This window comes from Anomalospiza imberbis, chromosome 5 (assembly GCF_031753505.1).
Source record: "Anomalospiza imberbis isolate Cuckoo-Finch-1a 21T00152 chromosome 5, ASM3175350v1, whole genome shotgun sequence".
In the NCBI taxonomy this organism is placed as follows: Eukaryota; Metazoa; Chordata; class Aves; order Passeriformes; family Viduidae; genus Anomalospiza; species Anomalospiza imberbis.
In genome coordinates, this window is record NC_089685.1 from 66,695,229 (window position 1) to 66,713,303 (window position 18,075).

Here is an 18,075-nt window from a genome sequence, read left to right on the forward strand (position 1 = left end):
CCCTGTGAGGAACATATGGAGAGCTGTGTCCAGATCTGGGATCATCAGGACAGGAGGGACATGGAGCTCCTGGAGTGGGGCCAGCAGAGACTCAGAGATAAGGAAGGGCCTGGAGCATCTCCTTGACAAGGAAAGGCTGAGGGAGCTGGGGCTGTCCAGCCTCGAGAGGGGTCCTCAGCCCTGGGTGTCCCTGTCTGCAGGGAGGGCTCAGAGCAGGGCCCAGGCTCTGCTCCGGGGGACCCAGCAATGGCACCAGAGGAACGGGCAGGAACTGATCCTAGGAAGTTCCACCTGGACATGAGACAGAACTTCTTCCCTGGGCCGTGACCAGAGTAGGTGTAGAGTCTCCTTGCTGGTGATATTCCAGAACCAGCTGGACACACTCCTGTGCCCTGTGCTCTGGGATGGCCCTGCTGGAGCAGTGAGGTGGGACCAGATGATCCACTGTGGTCCCTTCCAGCCTGACGCATTCTGGGATTCTGAGATGATGATGACCTGAATTATTATCCTTTCCTCTCTCACTCCACCCAAAACCTGCTCAGCAAATATTGCCTGATGCATAAAGAAAAAACAATAGTAAAAATGCAAATAAAATTACATACATTGTCACCCATTAAATTTCAAGGTGAAACTCTTGTATGATGATGTTCAATTATGTCATTATCTGTGACTAGATCACAGACAGAAAAGGAGTCAATTAATAACAAAAAAAAAAAAAATGGTGATGAGTGGTGATAAATACACAAAGTTCAGGGCAGGAAAAGCCAAAGTTCTCTGATATTTATAAGATTTTTGTCAATACAAGTGGAACAGAACTAGCCTACATTGACACAAAGAGCTCTCTGGAAGCTGAGAGGCCTGAACCCAATGAGCTGCCAGGCAGCCTCTCCTGTAGCACAACATCTTGAGTTTGGTTCAGAACCTTTGCTCTCTTCTGCTCCATCACCAGCACTTTGCTGCTTTAAGGGAGCTGTTAGCTTTACTAAGTACCTTTGAAAAATGCATCTAGAATGAAAAAACATCAGATACATTCCTGTCATGTTTTGAAAACATTTAAAAGCATTGCTGAATTCAGCCTCAAGTTATTCTTGGCTGATAGTGCAGTATTTGGGGGCAGGAGAAAGACACCAAAAGGCAACACAATAAAAAAGGGTGTGCAGTTGAGCGGGTTGACATTCAAGCAGAATAAACAGCCATGTGGGGTAAGAAAGCCATCAATCCTCTCTAAACTTTGCTCAAACCTTACAACAAAATTGGAGCAGCACAGAGGGATTTCAGCCTACCTATTCCCTGTGTATTTCTTCCATGTTCAACATGTAACAGATTTAATCTTGGGGGGCTGGCAGGTGTCAGAAAAACAAAGGCAAGTCTTCAACACCCTGCATTCCCTCTGTTGTGTCACAGAAAGCAAGAGGGTGAAAAAACTGCTTAGGCACAACGTGCTCCACTTCTGAGGGTCATTTCTACTTCCATACTACAAAAAAAAAAATTCTTTCCAAGAACAGAATTCCTTGTGAATCCTTCTATAGATTCCTCTGTCCATAACTAAAATAAAAAGCTTTAATGTAATTTAATTTCCTTTACATTCAAATATTTGGCAAACAGAATCTTCATGTGTTTCAGAGACTCCTTGAAAATTCTGAATGACATTGCCATGGAAGTAAAAGCAGAAACATTCTAAAAGTTAAATGACTTTCAAAATACAATTTACTTTTCATGACAGATGTCTGATAATTTGTGCTTCGTATTTAAATTAGGATTAAAAGTATTTTATCTTAATCTGTTTGTAGAAAATAAACTCACACAAAAAAAAACCCATTCACTCCATTTTTGGACAGTCCATAGTAGCTTCAGCAAACTGTTTTTTTATAAAGGGATTAATATGCACATTAAATTGAACCACTGGAAGTTTCCCTATACTGAAAAAATTACTCAGCATGTCTTAAAATCGTAGCAACATTTTAAAAACTTGTTAGATCTGCAGTGTTGAACTCCTATGGTTTTAGAGAACACGACCTGATTATACCACCATAATGAGACCAATTGACTAAAAACAGGGAAGTCTACCTGAAAGTGATTCAACACTATACTGTGTTATACACTCCAATGAATAAATAATTTGAATTACATTGATATAAATCTAAATTTTTAATCATTTTCAGATTAACTATTTTGGTAACAATTTTTAAAATGAAGACATTAATATTACAAATATTTAAGTGATGCTTTGGAATGAATCCTCATCTCTGACAAACCACTTGCCAAATTCAGCCCAAATCTGGGCATACTTTTGATTGCCCTGAAGGTGTAAGGACTTTTTATTCAGTTTTCCAAGACAGCAGTGCTGATTACTTAGAGGCTAAGGCTGAGGAGCAGATGTTTTCCAAACCATGAAATTTTGAAATATTTTTTGTTTGGAATCATCCAAAATTAGAATAAAATCTCCCAAAGTGTTGGGAAACACAACTTTTTATAGTTAAGTGAAATTTAATTCTTGAACTAGATCAAATCATTTAACAAAAAGACACTGCTAAATTCTTTCAAGTATTAACAGATTAAATGAGCTGTGAAGAAAAACAAAGTTAATATATGAATTAGGTATTCCAGATTTAGGGCTTATAAAATGGGTTAGAAAAGAAAAATGAAGAGATTTGCCTGAGTTAAGGCTGCTGTAAGGCACAACTGGACCATGTAATGTTTCCATAACAAACCCAGTGTCTCCTGTCTGCTCACTAACAAATGACAAATGTCATTTAATAGAAATAAAAACAAAGATCCATTTCTCAAAATTACACATTCACTCTTTTTCAGGAAAAATGAAAGCATTAACTCCTTCTGAAATTTCCATCATCCTCAGCTTTGGCAGCATGCAAGAATAACAATTTCCTGGGTTTCTAAGCAGTTTGACAACAGCCTCTGCAACAGGGAACCAGGGCAAATATTTTCTGCTTTGAAGTATCAGGGAAGGCCTGAACTGTCCTTGTTTATGAATGAGTTTAGGATCCAGTGAACTAGAAAACAACTGTGCCATAACAATCTGAATAGAAAAGACAAAAATGCTTTATTCTGGCTGACTGTACCCTCTCTCTGTAACGCTATGCAGTGTTTAACTGCAAATATCTCTGTTACAATTAAGTATAAAAGCTGGTTTATTTTCTGAACTTCATAGGATTTTTGCACTCCCCCCCTCCACCCACTACAGAGTTATTCTTTTTAGAAGTGTTTGTAGGCAATTGGTTTTAAAAGGCCTCCAGGGGACTTTTCCTTACTGTGTTAAGCTGTTTTGATATTCTTTTACAAGCACAGTCCTAAAGTTGTTCTCCCAGATGCATTGTCTTACTAATCAGCTTTATGAGGTTCAAGGTCACCATTCAACATTAATTATTCATTGTACAATTCACAGCTGGGGATGATGCTGAAAATGGCAAATCATATGAGCATGGAAAAACACATTCACAGAGCATCCTCCCCATATTTCTTCAGATCAGAAGGAATAAGAAATCCAAAGGGAAAAAAAAAAGTATGGTACTGTGGAAATCATGCATGAAGATCACCTTCAGGAATACCTGTGGCTTTCCTGACTTTATACAGACGTTTCCAGTGATCTTAAAATTAACTACAATAGAAAAAGGCATGTTGTGGGTATTGATATCAAAACAGTCCTATGCCCAAGCTAAGGCAGCCATAATGAAATCACAAAGAACAAACAAAGTATTAAAAATGCGCTGATTTACAAAGTTGAAATGCTTCAGAGAAAAAAACCTTTCTGTGAATGAAAATATGTATGGGAAGAGGGTATAAATATCTCACATTTATAGTAGTCCTTGTACGTGTTTTAGATCTGCTCAGTGTCAGTTTTGGAAAGGTTTTTGTTTTTTTTTTTTTTTGCTTCTTCTTCTTCAGGCAAGCCACTTTGACAGTGGCAGGAATGATGTCATCAGCAAAAAATAAGCCTTTTTTTCAAAGGGCTATTTAGATTTTGGCAAACTGGCATGGGCAAGCTGCTCCAACAGATCTGCCTGCTCTCTCCTCTGCTGTACTCATTCCTTAACTTATTAAGGATTCAAGAACAGTTGAGGCTTTGAAACCATGCACAACCAGAGCCAAAAACTCCTATTATAAGTCTAATTATTCTCAGTTCCCTCCATACACATTCTAACAAACATAGCACTTCTCTGTGTACAATATACTGGTTTAACTGAACCTTTTTTAATGATAGTACCATATTAAAGACCTTCTGTTTTCTTTTCTGGTGTCCTGTTTTGCAGTTAAAATACAAAATACTTGCTGCCTCCACTCAATCACACTTCTGCAATTACTCAGTGTCTCCTGATAGTGCTTCAGCAATTATTTTTATCTTCAGCTGGAATGCTTTTCTTTCCTCTGCATCCTAATTTCTTGGTTTGTTTAGACAAAACATGCTAAGCTGATTTCAAAAGTATGGTTTACAAAGTGCAGGTCACTACCAGATGTTATTTAATATTTTCAGGCTGATTCTGTGTGTCCAGAAAAGTGGGCCCTGTGCTGATCCTCTTGTCAATAACAACTGAGCTGACAAATGGATCTGATTCAACACAAATATTGAAATTGATACCTTAATTCTGGCACAAAAGTATTGTTTAGGTTCCTTTCACAAGCAAGTTGTATTTTAAAACATTATCAAGTCCTAAAAGCTTGCAATCACATATGTATGCATCAATAACCGTGTGCATTTAAAAAACCTTTTTTGGTTATCAAGAACACTTGATTTTTCTGCATTAATGCTTTTTAATGATAGATTGGGAAAAACTAAAGCAAGTTTTAACTACCCACCTTATGCTGCCTGCATGCTATGTTTCTTTTTTTAACAACTGAATGCTTACAGCATAGAATTTCATAGCCAAAAAAGAGGCAGGCAAATAAGCCATATACATACATAGCTGAAAGAAACCGGTTTTTACTTCCAGGTCTGTTTTGTGCAGGAATGAAGCATGTGAAAACACAGTTTCTCTGAGTGGACAGAGAGCAAGTGTTTAAAATCATTAAAACAATTTAGAATGTGAAATGTTATGTCCTTTGATATCATTGTAAATAATTTTAAAAGATATACATTTTAACTTTTTCATAATTTCATCAATATAGTTAATTTTGGCTGTAAATTAAAGCATGGTACTCCTCTTACCCTGAAATATATATACTTTCAAAATTCTGTCTAGAAAGTGTGCAGACAAGCTGACAGAGTAAATTTGAGATATCAGCTATCCATTTTTCTGGTTTTCTTTTCCTGTTTAGAGTTCTGTCATTTGCTCCATGGCACCTGTTAGGATCAGCATCATCTCTGTTACTCTCAACAATAAAACCAAGCTTGAAATTTGAGCAAATCCAGGTCAATGCTGGCTGCACCAGCCTGTGCTGGAAGGCAAATGGCACTGATGACTCTGAAGTGCAGGACAATGAGAGTGGCTTTCATTTACCTGCAGGCCTCCTGCTGCTTTTCACTTCCCATCTTTTACAAAACCTGTGCCTCCTTCACTCCCAGAGTTGCATATTAGCCCGGGGAGAGTTCCTAGCCCTCCAGTACTGGGGATCAGTTCCTCTGACATTAAATCAGGAAGGAAAAAGGAAGCATTATGTTTAGGTTTTAGCCTGCTCTTGTTGAGAATCTCTCTTCATGCAGTCCCTGAGCAAAAGTGGTTCATTTGGAAAAAAAAAAAAAAAAAAAAAAAAAAAAAAGCAAACTTTTCTGCATTTTTGTTCATTTGGAGTTTATACCAGACTATGCCATGATCAATGTGCAATTTAGCCTTTCAAGTTTGCTGCTTCAGTTTTCCCTTTGATTTCTGTTGACATAAAATGCACTAAGTGTCTGACTTCAAAGAACAATCAGTGTGGGTATTTGTTGTTCAGCATGGTGGTCTTTGCTTAAATGGGCTGCTTCTTTTGTGTTTTTATTTTTTCTGTAGTTCACTTACTATATAAACATTCTGTTCTTAGCCTCCCTGTCTCACCATTCATCCTTATAAAAAAATATACAGCCTTGTATAAATTACTCTGGTAGCAAAGTGTAATAAATCCCCAGAATATTTTCCATTTCTGTAAAAATGTAGAATCAGTGTTTCCAAAATTATTTGCCGTCACATCAAACAGTATTTTGAGAAATTACCAATAATTAAGACATTAGAACTCTAAGACATTAGCAATTCTACTCTCAAACTTTGGAGGAAATGGAAAACTCGTAAGAAGGTTCATTTCCTTTCTGAATTTTACACCAGGGATTACCTCTCTAGAAATTAAAAGCGGCTCAGTTACTATCCAGTCAAATTCAATTACATTTCTACCATGGTGATTTTCTTCTATATTTATCATCCTCATACTGATTGCGTTCAGGGTATACATTTCTAAAATATTGCTCCCTTGAGCAAAGCAAGGAGGAAAAAGGCAGAAGCCACTTGTTTGCAAAGGCTGATACAAAGCAGCTCCTCAGAATGCTATGGGCATGAGCTGTCACTGCTTCACAAGCTGGACCAGATGCTCCAAATTAATGCAGCACTCCCAAGCTTAATAGAGATGTATTAATTTATGCTGCTTGAGAATCTGGGACAGATTTTTGGATCACCAAACATGAAACAAGAAGCAAATCCTCTGCAGTAATTGTGGGTGGAACACTCTGGCCTGTGTTCAGGCTGAGTGTGGCTCATGGATTATAAATAGGATTCCTCATGGCTCCCTTCCACAAAAATGGGGACAAAGGACACCCAGAGCACAACCTGCATCAAATACTGGGGTCACAGTTTAGAAATTACATCATGGTGCTGCACTGCAACCAGAGTGTTGCAGTGAACAACAGTCTGGTTGCAGCGCAGAGTGTATCAGAGCTCCATCTCAAACATCATTCCTAAGACACAGTCCACAGGTGTATAAAGACTCCTGTGGCATTACTGGAGATCCAGGACATATTCCTGTTGCTGCTGGTGCCTGTTTTCCCACCATACACACATAGCACTGTGTTGGAAAGCTGGCAGCAATGTGCATTCACCCACACTGACAGTTTGAGTGAATAATGCCACTTGTTCTGACTGCAAATTTCTGAGGAGCTTATGCTGAAGAATATGAGTTTTTTCACAATTCTCACCAGGAAAACACCACAATACCATGAAGTCCCATAGATCTTCCAGGAAAAGTGCAGACAGGACTTTCAAAAAGTTGAAGATGGGGCAAACCTTTTTCCAGTTCATCCCACTTGTGAGCTCACATTCTATTGCTGAGAAATCACAACAGGACCCAGAATACTTCACCGGAGAGTTTGGAGGCTGCTGCAGCACAAAGAGTTTGGCAAAACTTTCTCTTCCCTGTCCCACCTGGGTGCCCAGCACAACTACTTCCCAGCTGTGACTGGTTCTTGCTAGCTTTGCACCTGCAGCTCCTCTTGTCTGCTGCTGGCACTGGTGGCAACAGGAAAAACAGGTATGGCCACAGTGCAGCTAAACTGTGTACAACAGGCTCAGGCTTTTGGCAGAAGGGCAAAGTGACACCACAGGACTCCAGCAGGATTTGAAAGCACTGCTTGGTGCTTGGTATATTTGTAGAGGTATTGGCAGATTGCAGCAGAGAAAAGAAAAGGGGAAAAAAGAGTAAATGCTGTGGGCAGCAAAAGCCAGCATTCCACATCACTGCAGCACCCTCGAGACATCAGGGCCATTGTTCTTATAAATTAATTTTGAATTTCCCACAAGGCTACTTAAGGAATCTGAAGTGCCATGTGAAAAGAAAACAAATTGCTCTTCATGAGCTGGTATGGCCCTGTCTGGCAGGAATATTACTGGGATGATGTAGGACAAATGGAGAGAAGGATAGTGCAGAGATGACATTTCACAGGTGCTGTTGCTTTTATTACAGCAATTTCAGACTGATTTACACGCAGAAGAAAAAGATACAGGTGCACTTGGGAGAATCAGAAAGGAAGGCAACTGCCTTTTGATTTTTTTTTTTTTTTTTACACTGCTGAATGGCTGTCTCCTCACAGCAAAGATAAAAGGGGGAGAAAACCCAAAAGAGATACAAAGAAAGTTGTGCATGGGGAAGAAATATGGTCATGTATCACAGTCTCTGTGAGCTGGGAAGGCCAGGAGGACTTCATTCCATTTCCAGTCCTTCCACTGGGTGAACTATACAGCACACATCCCTCTTTATGTACCAGATTCCACCTACAAAATGGAATGGCATCAACAGTCTCTTCTGGAAAGTGTTTTGAGACCTACTGGTAAAAAAAAAAAAAACAAAACCAAACCAGCCCAAACAAGCAACCCCCCAGAAAAATAAATTCACCATCATGTAAAGTTAATTTCTTCATTTAAGTTGCATGAGAATAATGGTTGTAAACTTCCCGGCAGTATCACACTGAACAGTCCTTGCATCTGGTTACAATGTTGTGATTCTACCTCGTCAAGGTGAACTACAATAACAACTTCCTTTTTGCACCATTTTTTCACCAATAGATCTCAAAACACTTTACAGAGGAGACTGTAATGGAAATAAGATCACCCGACTCTTCACATGCTCAGGCTAAGCAAAAGATTGGTGTCAAACTAAGGAAAAGAACCCAGAAACTGGGAGTCATCTTTTTTTTTTTTGTACTCTAACCAGGAAAGGAAATATTTTTCAAATAGAAAATTAACCTGACTTTTTCCCTACTCCCCTTTAGAAAACAAGGCAGTAAAACAAGCTTTTGTTTAGCCAGGGGAACTTTTATCTACTCCAAGTCAGTTTTACAGTAGTATTTGCTATCTGCAACAGATCCATAAAAAGATACTACTATACCGAATGGCCTGTATTGCTTTTATTGTTGAATTTTAAATGTCATATCTGTACACATAACAGCACAAAAGAGAACAAGAAAAACAGATTGAAATTTAGACAGTGAAGAGAATTCCTACTACCCATATAGCACAGGGCACACTAGCAATAAACATAAAGTGGAAACACAAGTTAACATTCCAGTGGAGACACCCCTTAAATATGAAATGCAGTGGTCTCTGTAGAACATTTGGGTGATCTATTGCATGAATAAACATAGGTATTTTAAACATGTGTGCAGGTAAACCTGTATCATTCACTCCAAAGGATAAGCATTCTCACCTCTGGCCCTTGGAAACAAGAGAGAAAGGAAAACTGGGGTCTTGTTTTTCTTGCACACTTCTCTGTCACTGTCACTTTACTAGAGTGAGCAAGAGAAAAAAAAATACAGTCTATGATCAAAACCTTCCCTTCCCCCACTCCATTTTTTTCTGCTAATGTCTTTTTTATCAGTTTGTACAAAATTGTACAAAAAGAGTTGGTTTATTAAGTAATAGAATAACTTAGCATGTTTGAATTATTGAAGGAAGTGAAAAGTCACCAAAACAAACACATCCAGTCTGCTAATTTTACTCGCAGTTTCTGAAGTGACATAATGCAGCTTCTTTTTAAAGCTTTCTTGGAACAACAGCAATTTCCTGTGTTTATTTTGTCTTCTTATTTCAGAAAAGTATCTCTGATTTGTGGGAGCAGACACAATCTACATGATAGAAAGTTTTTTATCAACAAGAAATTTTCACTGATATGATCAATGGAGAAATAAAACCCTTTTAGTACCACTGCCTTCATAGATTTTAAATGAAATATTATCACAGGCCTTTCAATGATTGTCATTTGTGGTTTTAAAAAAGAATAATCTCTATGTTTAATTACTAGGACCATTATACAACAACTTATGATCTACTTTATACCTTAAATTCTGCCTTAAACTCGATCCATTTAACTCTGCTGAGCAGAATGGAAACTCATCTGGTATTTGTTATCTTGCAAGAATTGAGACAATCTGTAGTAGAGATTTTCTGTGTTTTTAAATTACAATAGCAGTGAGAATAGAGCTTTTACGTGCTCATCCTATTGAAAAAAAAGTATTTAATGGACAGCATTAAGCCAAGTGCATGGGATTGTAAGACATATTCAGTGTGCTTTTTTACTCCTTTGACTTTAAGTCAAAACATTAATATTTATAAATGAAGCAGTTAATTTTTTTCATGGGCTTCAGCTGAGGGGTATGGCATCATCTGGTCAAAAGACATTTTGGTGACAAATTTTAAATAAACTGAAACAATCAATTTGCAAGCAATGGGGAGGAAACAAAGTAGGAGACTGTAGATACTAAAGCCACCATCAAGTTGCATGAGTTTACTAAAAGTACAACTTTGTGACAAAGTATGGAAGGAGACAAAAAGAAATAGCCTCAGTACAAAGTTTCGCTCCCATAAGAACCATCCGAAAATACCAATATCTTTCAGGCCCATCATGAATCATGAAACACAGAATCACAGAATATCCCAAACTGGAAGGGACCCCCAGAGATTCTATCTTTTCCTACTCTGTGATATGTAAACCCTACCAATATTAAGTGAGGCTAGCAGACCAGTCAATTTAGCACACACATCCAGTTTTATGACGTAAGACTGTGCTTGCACCCTTCTCAGACAGACCCACCATCCTACTCATTTCTCTTTCCCCTACCTACACACTCACTGAAAAGAGCCTCACTACGAAAATTCTCAAGTTTCTGAAGTTTTTTCCCGAAATTCACATAAGCTTGAAAGAGAAAATGCTCACTAACCAGATAATTTGAAGTAATATTAATAAATACTAAAGCTTGGAATGCTAAATAATAAATCTTGAAAGAGAAAATGCTCACATCCAGATAATCTGAAGAGTTTCTTGCCACTAACAAGAAATAGGGATTCTACACACAACACTCCAATTCCCACAAGAAACTTCACATTTTGTTCCCTTTTTTGTTTGTAAAGTGGACTTGAGTGTCACCTACTGAAGCAAAACCACATTGTTAATTGATTGCAGGAATCAAGCAACATAAAGGTGCTTGCCACCCACAGGCTCCTGACACACACACACAGGTAAATTCTCACCAAACCAGTACCTCCTGTTCAGGGAGCACCACAGTGCTGAGAGGTTTACAGTAAGTAACAAAGCCCACAGTCACTACTGTCAGGAAAATGGGGTCAAATTCTAGCAATAAAGTCTTCAGGGGGGAAGATGCTCCTTTGATATGAACACTACTTATTCTAGGCCTTCCAATGCCTATGGCTTCTGTGATGGCTAAATATAGAGCATAATTTACTTCACAGATTGTTTGGCTCCCTTCATTAAGAACAGACTCGTAGCCAGCTCCTGACCATTTTTGCAGCAAGTTCACTCTTCTCTTTCTGGAGAAAATGCAAGGTAGTCATGCCTAGAATTTGTTACCGTTGTGGGGCTACGGAGTCAAATTGTCTCCTCCAGAAATTCTCTGGAAATTTCTCCTGTTCCCACTGCTTTGTGCCGTCTCCTCAGAGAAGCACTGCTGGGGGACACTCTGGGAACACTCTGCTTCCACACAAAGGCAGCAGATTCAGAATTAACTTAAATGCAAGCTTTGCCACGAAAGTTTTACAAATCTTCAGACACCAATATATTCTGCAAAGCTGCATGCAAACACCTTAAGGTGCTGAGATCACTTGGATTCCATCCCACCATAACTCAAGGAAAAGCCTGTGCCCAGGATAAAAAATAATAATAATAATAAATAAAAAAGAGTTAAAAGGAGTTAGAAATACACACACACTGGGACTTCGAACCAAAGCAACAATTTGAGCTTACACACAGACTCACTGAACTACAGCAAACACAAGCTGGTGGTGACAGTGGTTGGATGTCTGGTGAAATGTGAGAGCTGGAGAGATTTGTGCTTTAAAAAGAAGTTAACACTGCACATTGTTTCCAATAGCTTCTGCTTCTAGACTCATGCAATACCTCTGGTTTTAATACCAGCCATCTGTACTAAACTCAAAATGTATCAAAGCTTCAATCCTTGAGATACAGAAAAAAATTAATTATGGAACTGGTCACCAGCCCAATATCCTTTGTCTTTTACAGGAATCACAGGTGTCTGTCACTAGAAAGACAACCAAGCTGTAACATTTTGGTTGCTGGTGCAAAGAAGAAAACCACTTTCTGCAGTCAGATTAGAAAATATTAAATCAGCTACCTTTAAAACACCTTTGAAAATGGGATGTGTCTTAATTTATATTTGAAAGGGTTAAAAGAAAGAAATAATACGGGTTCTGCTACATTTAATTCTACTTGCATGAACTGAACAGAGATTGTTCCTGCCTATTGCTTATTAGCCTAAAAGTTGCTGGAATTTCAGGGCAGAGGTGGGAGAAGGAGGAATCCTATCGCTGCAAAACCTATGGACTCAAACTAAAAATAAACCCATCTCTCCCTTTTCCCTGAAACCCCTTTCTGCTTTTGTTTGTTTGTTCTGGATTATATCAGTCTCTTTTTCATGCTGGTGAATCATGTCTCTGTCACAGCTGATTCCATTTATCTATCCTGTGAGAAAACAAAAGCTAAAAATAACCCTTTTGGGGTTTCTGGTGGGTTTTGCATGAGAAGGGACTGAATATTTTCATTCCAAGCTTGTGTGTCAAAGTTTGGCTTTATCTTTGCCAGGGTTGATTTAACTAGTACCAGTTAGGGGAAAAAAAAAAAAAAAGAAAATAAAGCTTTTTGCTGTCCATAAAATTCCAAGCTGGCTAAAATTTAACAACATCTGTGGCAAATAAAAAAGAAAAGTTTTTTTACCATCCAAGTCAGTACAAGAGTATTTTATTTGCAAATGGGAGCTTTTTTCCAAAAGTAATTTGCCATTTCTTGTAATGAACAGATGAACAGCAATTAAATGCACAGGTTCTGACAGGCTGGAGTATTTGTATTTAAAGGGCATTTTTTCCTAGTTTTAAAGATTTTAATTGTGTAAAAATAATCATTAAATTTGGAATATCATCACAACCAATAATGAGACTCAAAGTGAAACAAGCATTTGTTCTGGGCTAGGATGGAAATCTTCCAGGAACATTTATTTCTATGACCTCCAGTTATTCTTCCTCCCATGTGTGTCAGATTCTACCTCATCCTATGGGAACTTGGTGGTTAAAGTGAAAAGAACAAAAGACTTTACGATATCAACAGTTGCTGAAAAAGGGAAAGAAAGCATCATCATGACTGACTTTTTTTTTAAACATGTAGATTTTTAAATATATTTGGGGAATGCTGTAGAAAGTTGCAACATTAAAGAAATGGTAGTACACTTAAAATGACAGTCTAATTTTCTTTTTTAAAGCTTAACAACATTGCTGACAGTGACATACATGGTGGTCACTTGCCAGGAGAAAGCAGTTAAACTCTATGGAGTCTACCAAGAAACATAGATTGCCTTGCACCAAAATGGTCCAGAAGTAAAAGATGCATCTTCAGGAGTCATTGAAAGGCAGTATTTATAAAAAAAGAATGCCATGTTGAAGATTATACCTCAATTATGATACTACTGAAAGTTGTCAGATTTGTTTTCCCTCTATTTCCAGATCTTTCAAAAAATCCAGTCTGAAAATCACAGGCAATGGAGGGCAGCAAATCAAGAATATCAAGTGAGAGCTCAGGAAAATGTCCCAGGGAGGGAGCACTTGGAATTCTCCAAATGAAACCCCCAGAGCTCTCTGAAAACATCTAAAGGCCATGTCATGAAGTGTGAAGGGATTTCTGCAAACAAGATTCACCAAACAACAGAAAGTCACTTCTGTGAGTCACTTGGCAGAGCTGCCCATGATATCACCACATTCCAGGCTCCTTAGGCTTACTGAGCTGCAAACATTTGGGTTCATGAACTCCCAGAGCCTCTCCCAGCACACTTATCCTGATGGGGCCACGTTGAGCTTTTCCAAGTGTCCCAAACCTTACCTCCAAGTCATTGTGGGCTTCCCCCTGTTCTTCCTGCTGCCCCAGGAACCCAACTGCTCAGTCCTATCTGTTACAAAATAGGGAGCAGTAGCTTTTCCAGAGTTTAGCTGAACATGGATACAGTGGGGATGCAATGACTTCACTAAGGTGTGGCTGCGCAGCTGCAAGCCACTGTGTATTACCAGGTCAAAGTTAATAGCAGAGGAAGAGGAAGAACAAAGTTTTACCTTGGAGGGACAACAGTGGCAAAATGTTGATGGAATGTATAATTTTATGAATGTGCCAGGTCACTTTTATGAAGATTTAAAGTGTACTTGTTTAGCAGAGGAGAAAAAAAAAAAAAAAGATGCAATTTTCCATACCACTTCAGACATGTTTGTTTTGGGTGAAGAAAAAAATTTGTTGTGTGTCACAGTTTGAGAAGGAATTGAATTTTCTTAAAAAGTTAAGGTTAAACTGAAAGCATTAGACACACCTCTGAGAACACAGGGGGTTAAAAGCAGAGAACTTCCAGGGGAACTCTCTCTTAGGTTCCAGTCAGCAAGGAGTGCAGACTCTCCCCTTCCCAGCCACAGGCTGGATGCAGGAGGGGAAGCCATGCAGCCTAGGAGAGATAGGCCCAGGGTGTGAAGGACTAGAATTGGACTGGCCCCTGTGGACGGAAGGGTGGAGAAAATTTGAGATGTCTTTGTTCTCCCCCCAAGAGGGAGAGAGAGTGAAATAAACAGAGACTGTGCCGGTACACCGGCAAAAGAGAAAGAAAAAGAGGGGGAAGGTGCCCAGCCATGAGAGTTAGAGTTCTGAGCTGAGATTTCAGCTGTCCTGGGAGTCCGAGACTTTTAACCACTTCTTAGATAATGAAAGCTCTGTGAAATATTAATACTCCTTAATCTGAAAGAGAAGAGAGATGGCCTGGGGCCTGAAATGTTAAAAGACGATAGAGAAAGAATCCTAGGTGGGAGGAGAGGATAGACTAGCTTTTAGCTAGACTTTCCTTGTATAGCCATAAACTGAACTAATTTCTCTTGCAACAGAGACTGCATTTTTAGAGAGATACAATAGTTAGAACCAAGAGAGTAATCTTCTGTAGGGATGAGGAGGGTGTAGTAGTGCCTTCTGTCTTCAAGAAAATGATCTCCATTCTCAAAACTTTTAGCCCCAGGGGAGGAGAAAATGTGGGGACTGTAATCCCAAAATAAGAAACTGTTATTCTCTAGTCCTTAGCAGAGCATCCTTAAAAAAAGAACCCTATGAACAGTTTCAATGCATTTACAGTAGTAAGAATGCTGTGGCATAAAAAAAGAGAGTGTCACAATAGCAAATTTTCTCCGGGCGGCGCCATGTGTGACATAAAAACACAAGAAGTTACAATTATGTTTCCTGGAAGTCTATAGCACAAGAGTGACTGCTCTCTCCCTTGATAGACTGAGTATTAATCATCTGAAAAGTAGTAACTTAATTAAAAGTCCAAGTTTTGTCTTAATGTGCTTTATTAGAAATTTAGTAAGAGGAGAAAGAATGTTTTAAAAAGTTTTCATCCTGAATTCTGTATATGTTTTTTATTATAATTTTAAAGTAATAATGTTTTCTCCTTTATTTCTAAACTTAAGCCTGCTCTACTCTGTTCCTAATCGCATCTCACAGCACTCATTTAGAGAAAGTGTATTTTCATAAAGACACTGGCATTGCGCCAGCATCAAACCATAACACTGTATCATCATTGAATAGAAGGAGGCAAAATATTACTTTCCCCTTATGAATCAGCTACAAGACTGATCTACAAATCTACTCTGCAAAATCTGTAAACAGCTACTGAAAACAGGAAACACTCATTTTGACATCCAAAGGCCTAAATAAGTTACAAAGGCTGATACTCAGAAGCTTTCTTTACAAATGTTTGTAGTCAATCTGGAAGTTCTTTGTGTTTGGTGTGACACTATTTTCCTGCAATTTTTCAGCATGTACTGAGTGATAAGAAGTACTCCACATAATTATTAGACTTAAAATATTCCGTATTTTAGCTGGAAACTTGCACAGAAGGTCTGTGGAGAAGTTGTGGAGGAGCCCTTCCAGGGTTTGGAACAAATACAGCAAGTTCTGCCACAGTCATCAAATCAGAAGCCCAACTCTCCCATACTAACAATGCACTCAGTTTTCAAAATTAAAAATGTCTCTGTGCACTCACACTCACAAATTCTAATTAGCAGCAGAGGTAAAGCCTGACAGAGTGACACATCTCCATGCCAACAACTCTCGGCAGATCTGGGAAATGCACAATTCAATCAGTAAATACAGGATTTTCCCCTGTAAGAAGCAGAATTTTCCTCTTTTTACTGGTCATAGCCAGTGCAACACGATGTCTTTAAAAAATCCCAAATGTCCTTTTTCGTCCATGGAGAATGACAAAGGTGGGACTGGAGAATTTACTCTTGGTTTAGTAGGAAGTATAGGAGGAAAAAAAGAGTTTTTATTTCTTTCTGAATTCTAAAAATACCTATTTGCTGCATGAGTAATGGGTTCTTCTTCCACTCCTGAAATCACTAGCATCCCAAAAATTAGTACTTTTCATCCTGCAGCCTCTATCCCAGTGGGAAGAGCTGGCACAAAGAAAGCAGTAATGGGGCCAGGTGGCAAGTCCAAGTGGGCTGTGAAAAAGTGGGGAACTGCCCAGACCTTTTAAGATACAAAAAAACTGTGGCAGAGCAAAACTCCATCCTAAAGCTGTGTAGACAATAAAAAGGAATTAAAGAAGAAAGTGAATACTTTCTGAGGCGGGACTGAAGTTGCCTGTGGAAAAAACAGCTTTGCCTCTACTGCTTAAAAGGAGAGGTGTGGGGAAAGAGGAATATTTTAAGTCTAATAATTATGTGGATTACTTCTTGTCACTCAGTACATTGGTGAATGGTATCCTCCCTAACCCCTGCCCCTCCTACTGCACACATTCTGTTCCTTAGCCTGGCTCCTTGTCCAGTCAATCTTGGCATATCCCAGTTTCTTCACTCTGCCTTTGAACTGTGTTTCTATTTTGGCCAAATGTCTGATTTAACACTGTGCAATGGGACTTTTTCATTCTGATTCCTTCTCTTTGAAAGAGCCCAGCTGGTGAATTTATAAAATGGTCTTGTTCTCCTGTAGAGATAAATCTCACACAGGACACTGTAGCTGAAGCTCCTTCTTTGTCTGCCACTCCCTGGGTGGATATAAAGGTATTTCCCCTGAATTCTATACTGTACATAAACATCTGCTAATGCTGGAGTGAAAACACATCAAGATGCTTTGGGAAACATGCTTCAAATACAACTGCTTACTTTCACATTACTGTCCTGAAACAAAACTTTATAAATAAGGAATAGGAAAATCTCTCAGACTGAAGTTTACAACCTTAGTGTGTCATCTAAGTAGAATCCATTAATCAGTGTATTTTGACCCAACTACAGACAAACAGAAACCTGACCATACCATTAAGGTGCTCACACATAAAGTGAAAGAAGAGGGCCAGAAGGTTAAAAAATTAAAAGTTAAGAAGTGTAGTTCCATAAAACTTGAAAGTCAACACGGAAAAAAAAATCCTTATTTTCAGAATAAATAATTGTCCCAAGATAATTAAGGATTTCTTTTCAACTTTAATACTCTCAGCCACTTCTATGAGGTCTTTTGAAGGTATTTAACCAGGTAAGTGATCTGTATAATATCTAGTGCTGAGAAAAGCGGAAAAGGGGAAGTAGAGAGGCAGCAGGGCAGAGGGAAGAGCCAGACAAACATTTTGGACGCAGCACAGTCTTAGATCATTTCAAATTGATTGTGAAACCACAACCTCGAGAGCAAGAAACCATCAGGATTTCTGTAATACATCAGTGAGATAATAGAGAAAGGATCTGGTGAAACAAAGTGAATCATTTGGGGAGAGGCATCTATTCTCGGCTCTGAGAGAGTCTTGATGGCAAGTTGTTAGCTTAAATATTACTTCTACTTTTTGATGTGACTTCTTTTTTAATAACTGCATCAAAATTCCAACAATTTACTGCCCTAAGTTACACAAGAGCTTTTGGAGACTCCCCACCCAGACAGGTCTTTCACTCATAAGAACCAGTTATCTTGAGCCACACCTTCCACAAAACTAGACCTAGAGAAAACGTCATGTATCAATTTTTCTTCTGAATCATAAAAAGGGAATGAAAATACTCCTTCTGATTCATCATTCTTATGGGAGTTCTGCAAGAAACCTGTGTTAGTTCATATAAACCCACTAAACACCCCCAACCAAAAGAAAAT

The 18,075-nt window shown here is 38.6% G+C and overlaps 1 protein-coding gene and 1 long non-coding RNA gene across 6 annotated transcripts in view; both read right to left on the bottom strand.

Annotated features, from left to right (window-relative positions):
* Nucleotides 1-18,075, bottom strand: part of LOC137474798 (potassium voltage-gated channel subfamily KQT member 1-like) — a 407,224-nt gene that overhangs the window by 303,797 nt on the left and 85,352 nt on the right. The window contains exon 12 of one of the 5 annotated variants that reach the window (XM_068191689.1): nucleotides 9,300-9,532. The exons of the other annotated variants lie outside the window; for them this stretch is intronic. Within the exon in view, the coding sequence (XP_068047790.1) occupies nucleotides 9,490-9,532 (43 nt within the window). The 3' untranslated portion in view covers nucleotides 9,300-9,489. Of the gene's footprint in view, nucleotides 1-9,299; nucleotides 9,533-18,075 lie in introns of those variants that run through there. 5 annotated transcript variants of the gene reach the window in all.
* LOC137474802 (uncharacterized) lies at nucleotides 4,921-5,549 on the bottom strand. The gene is made up of 2 exons (XR_010999504.1): nucleotides 5,454-5,549; nucleotides 4,921-5,296 (listed from the first exon to the last, which is right to left on the bottom strand). It is a non-coding gene; the product is annotated as an uncharacterized lncRNA (long non-coding RNA).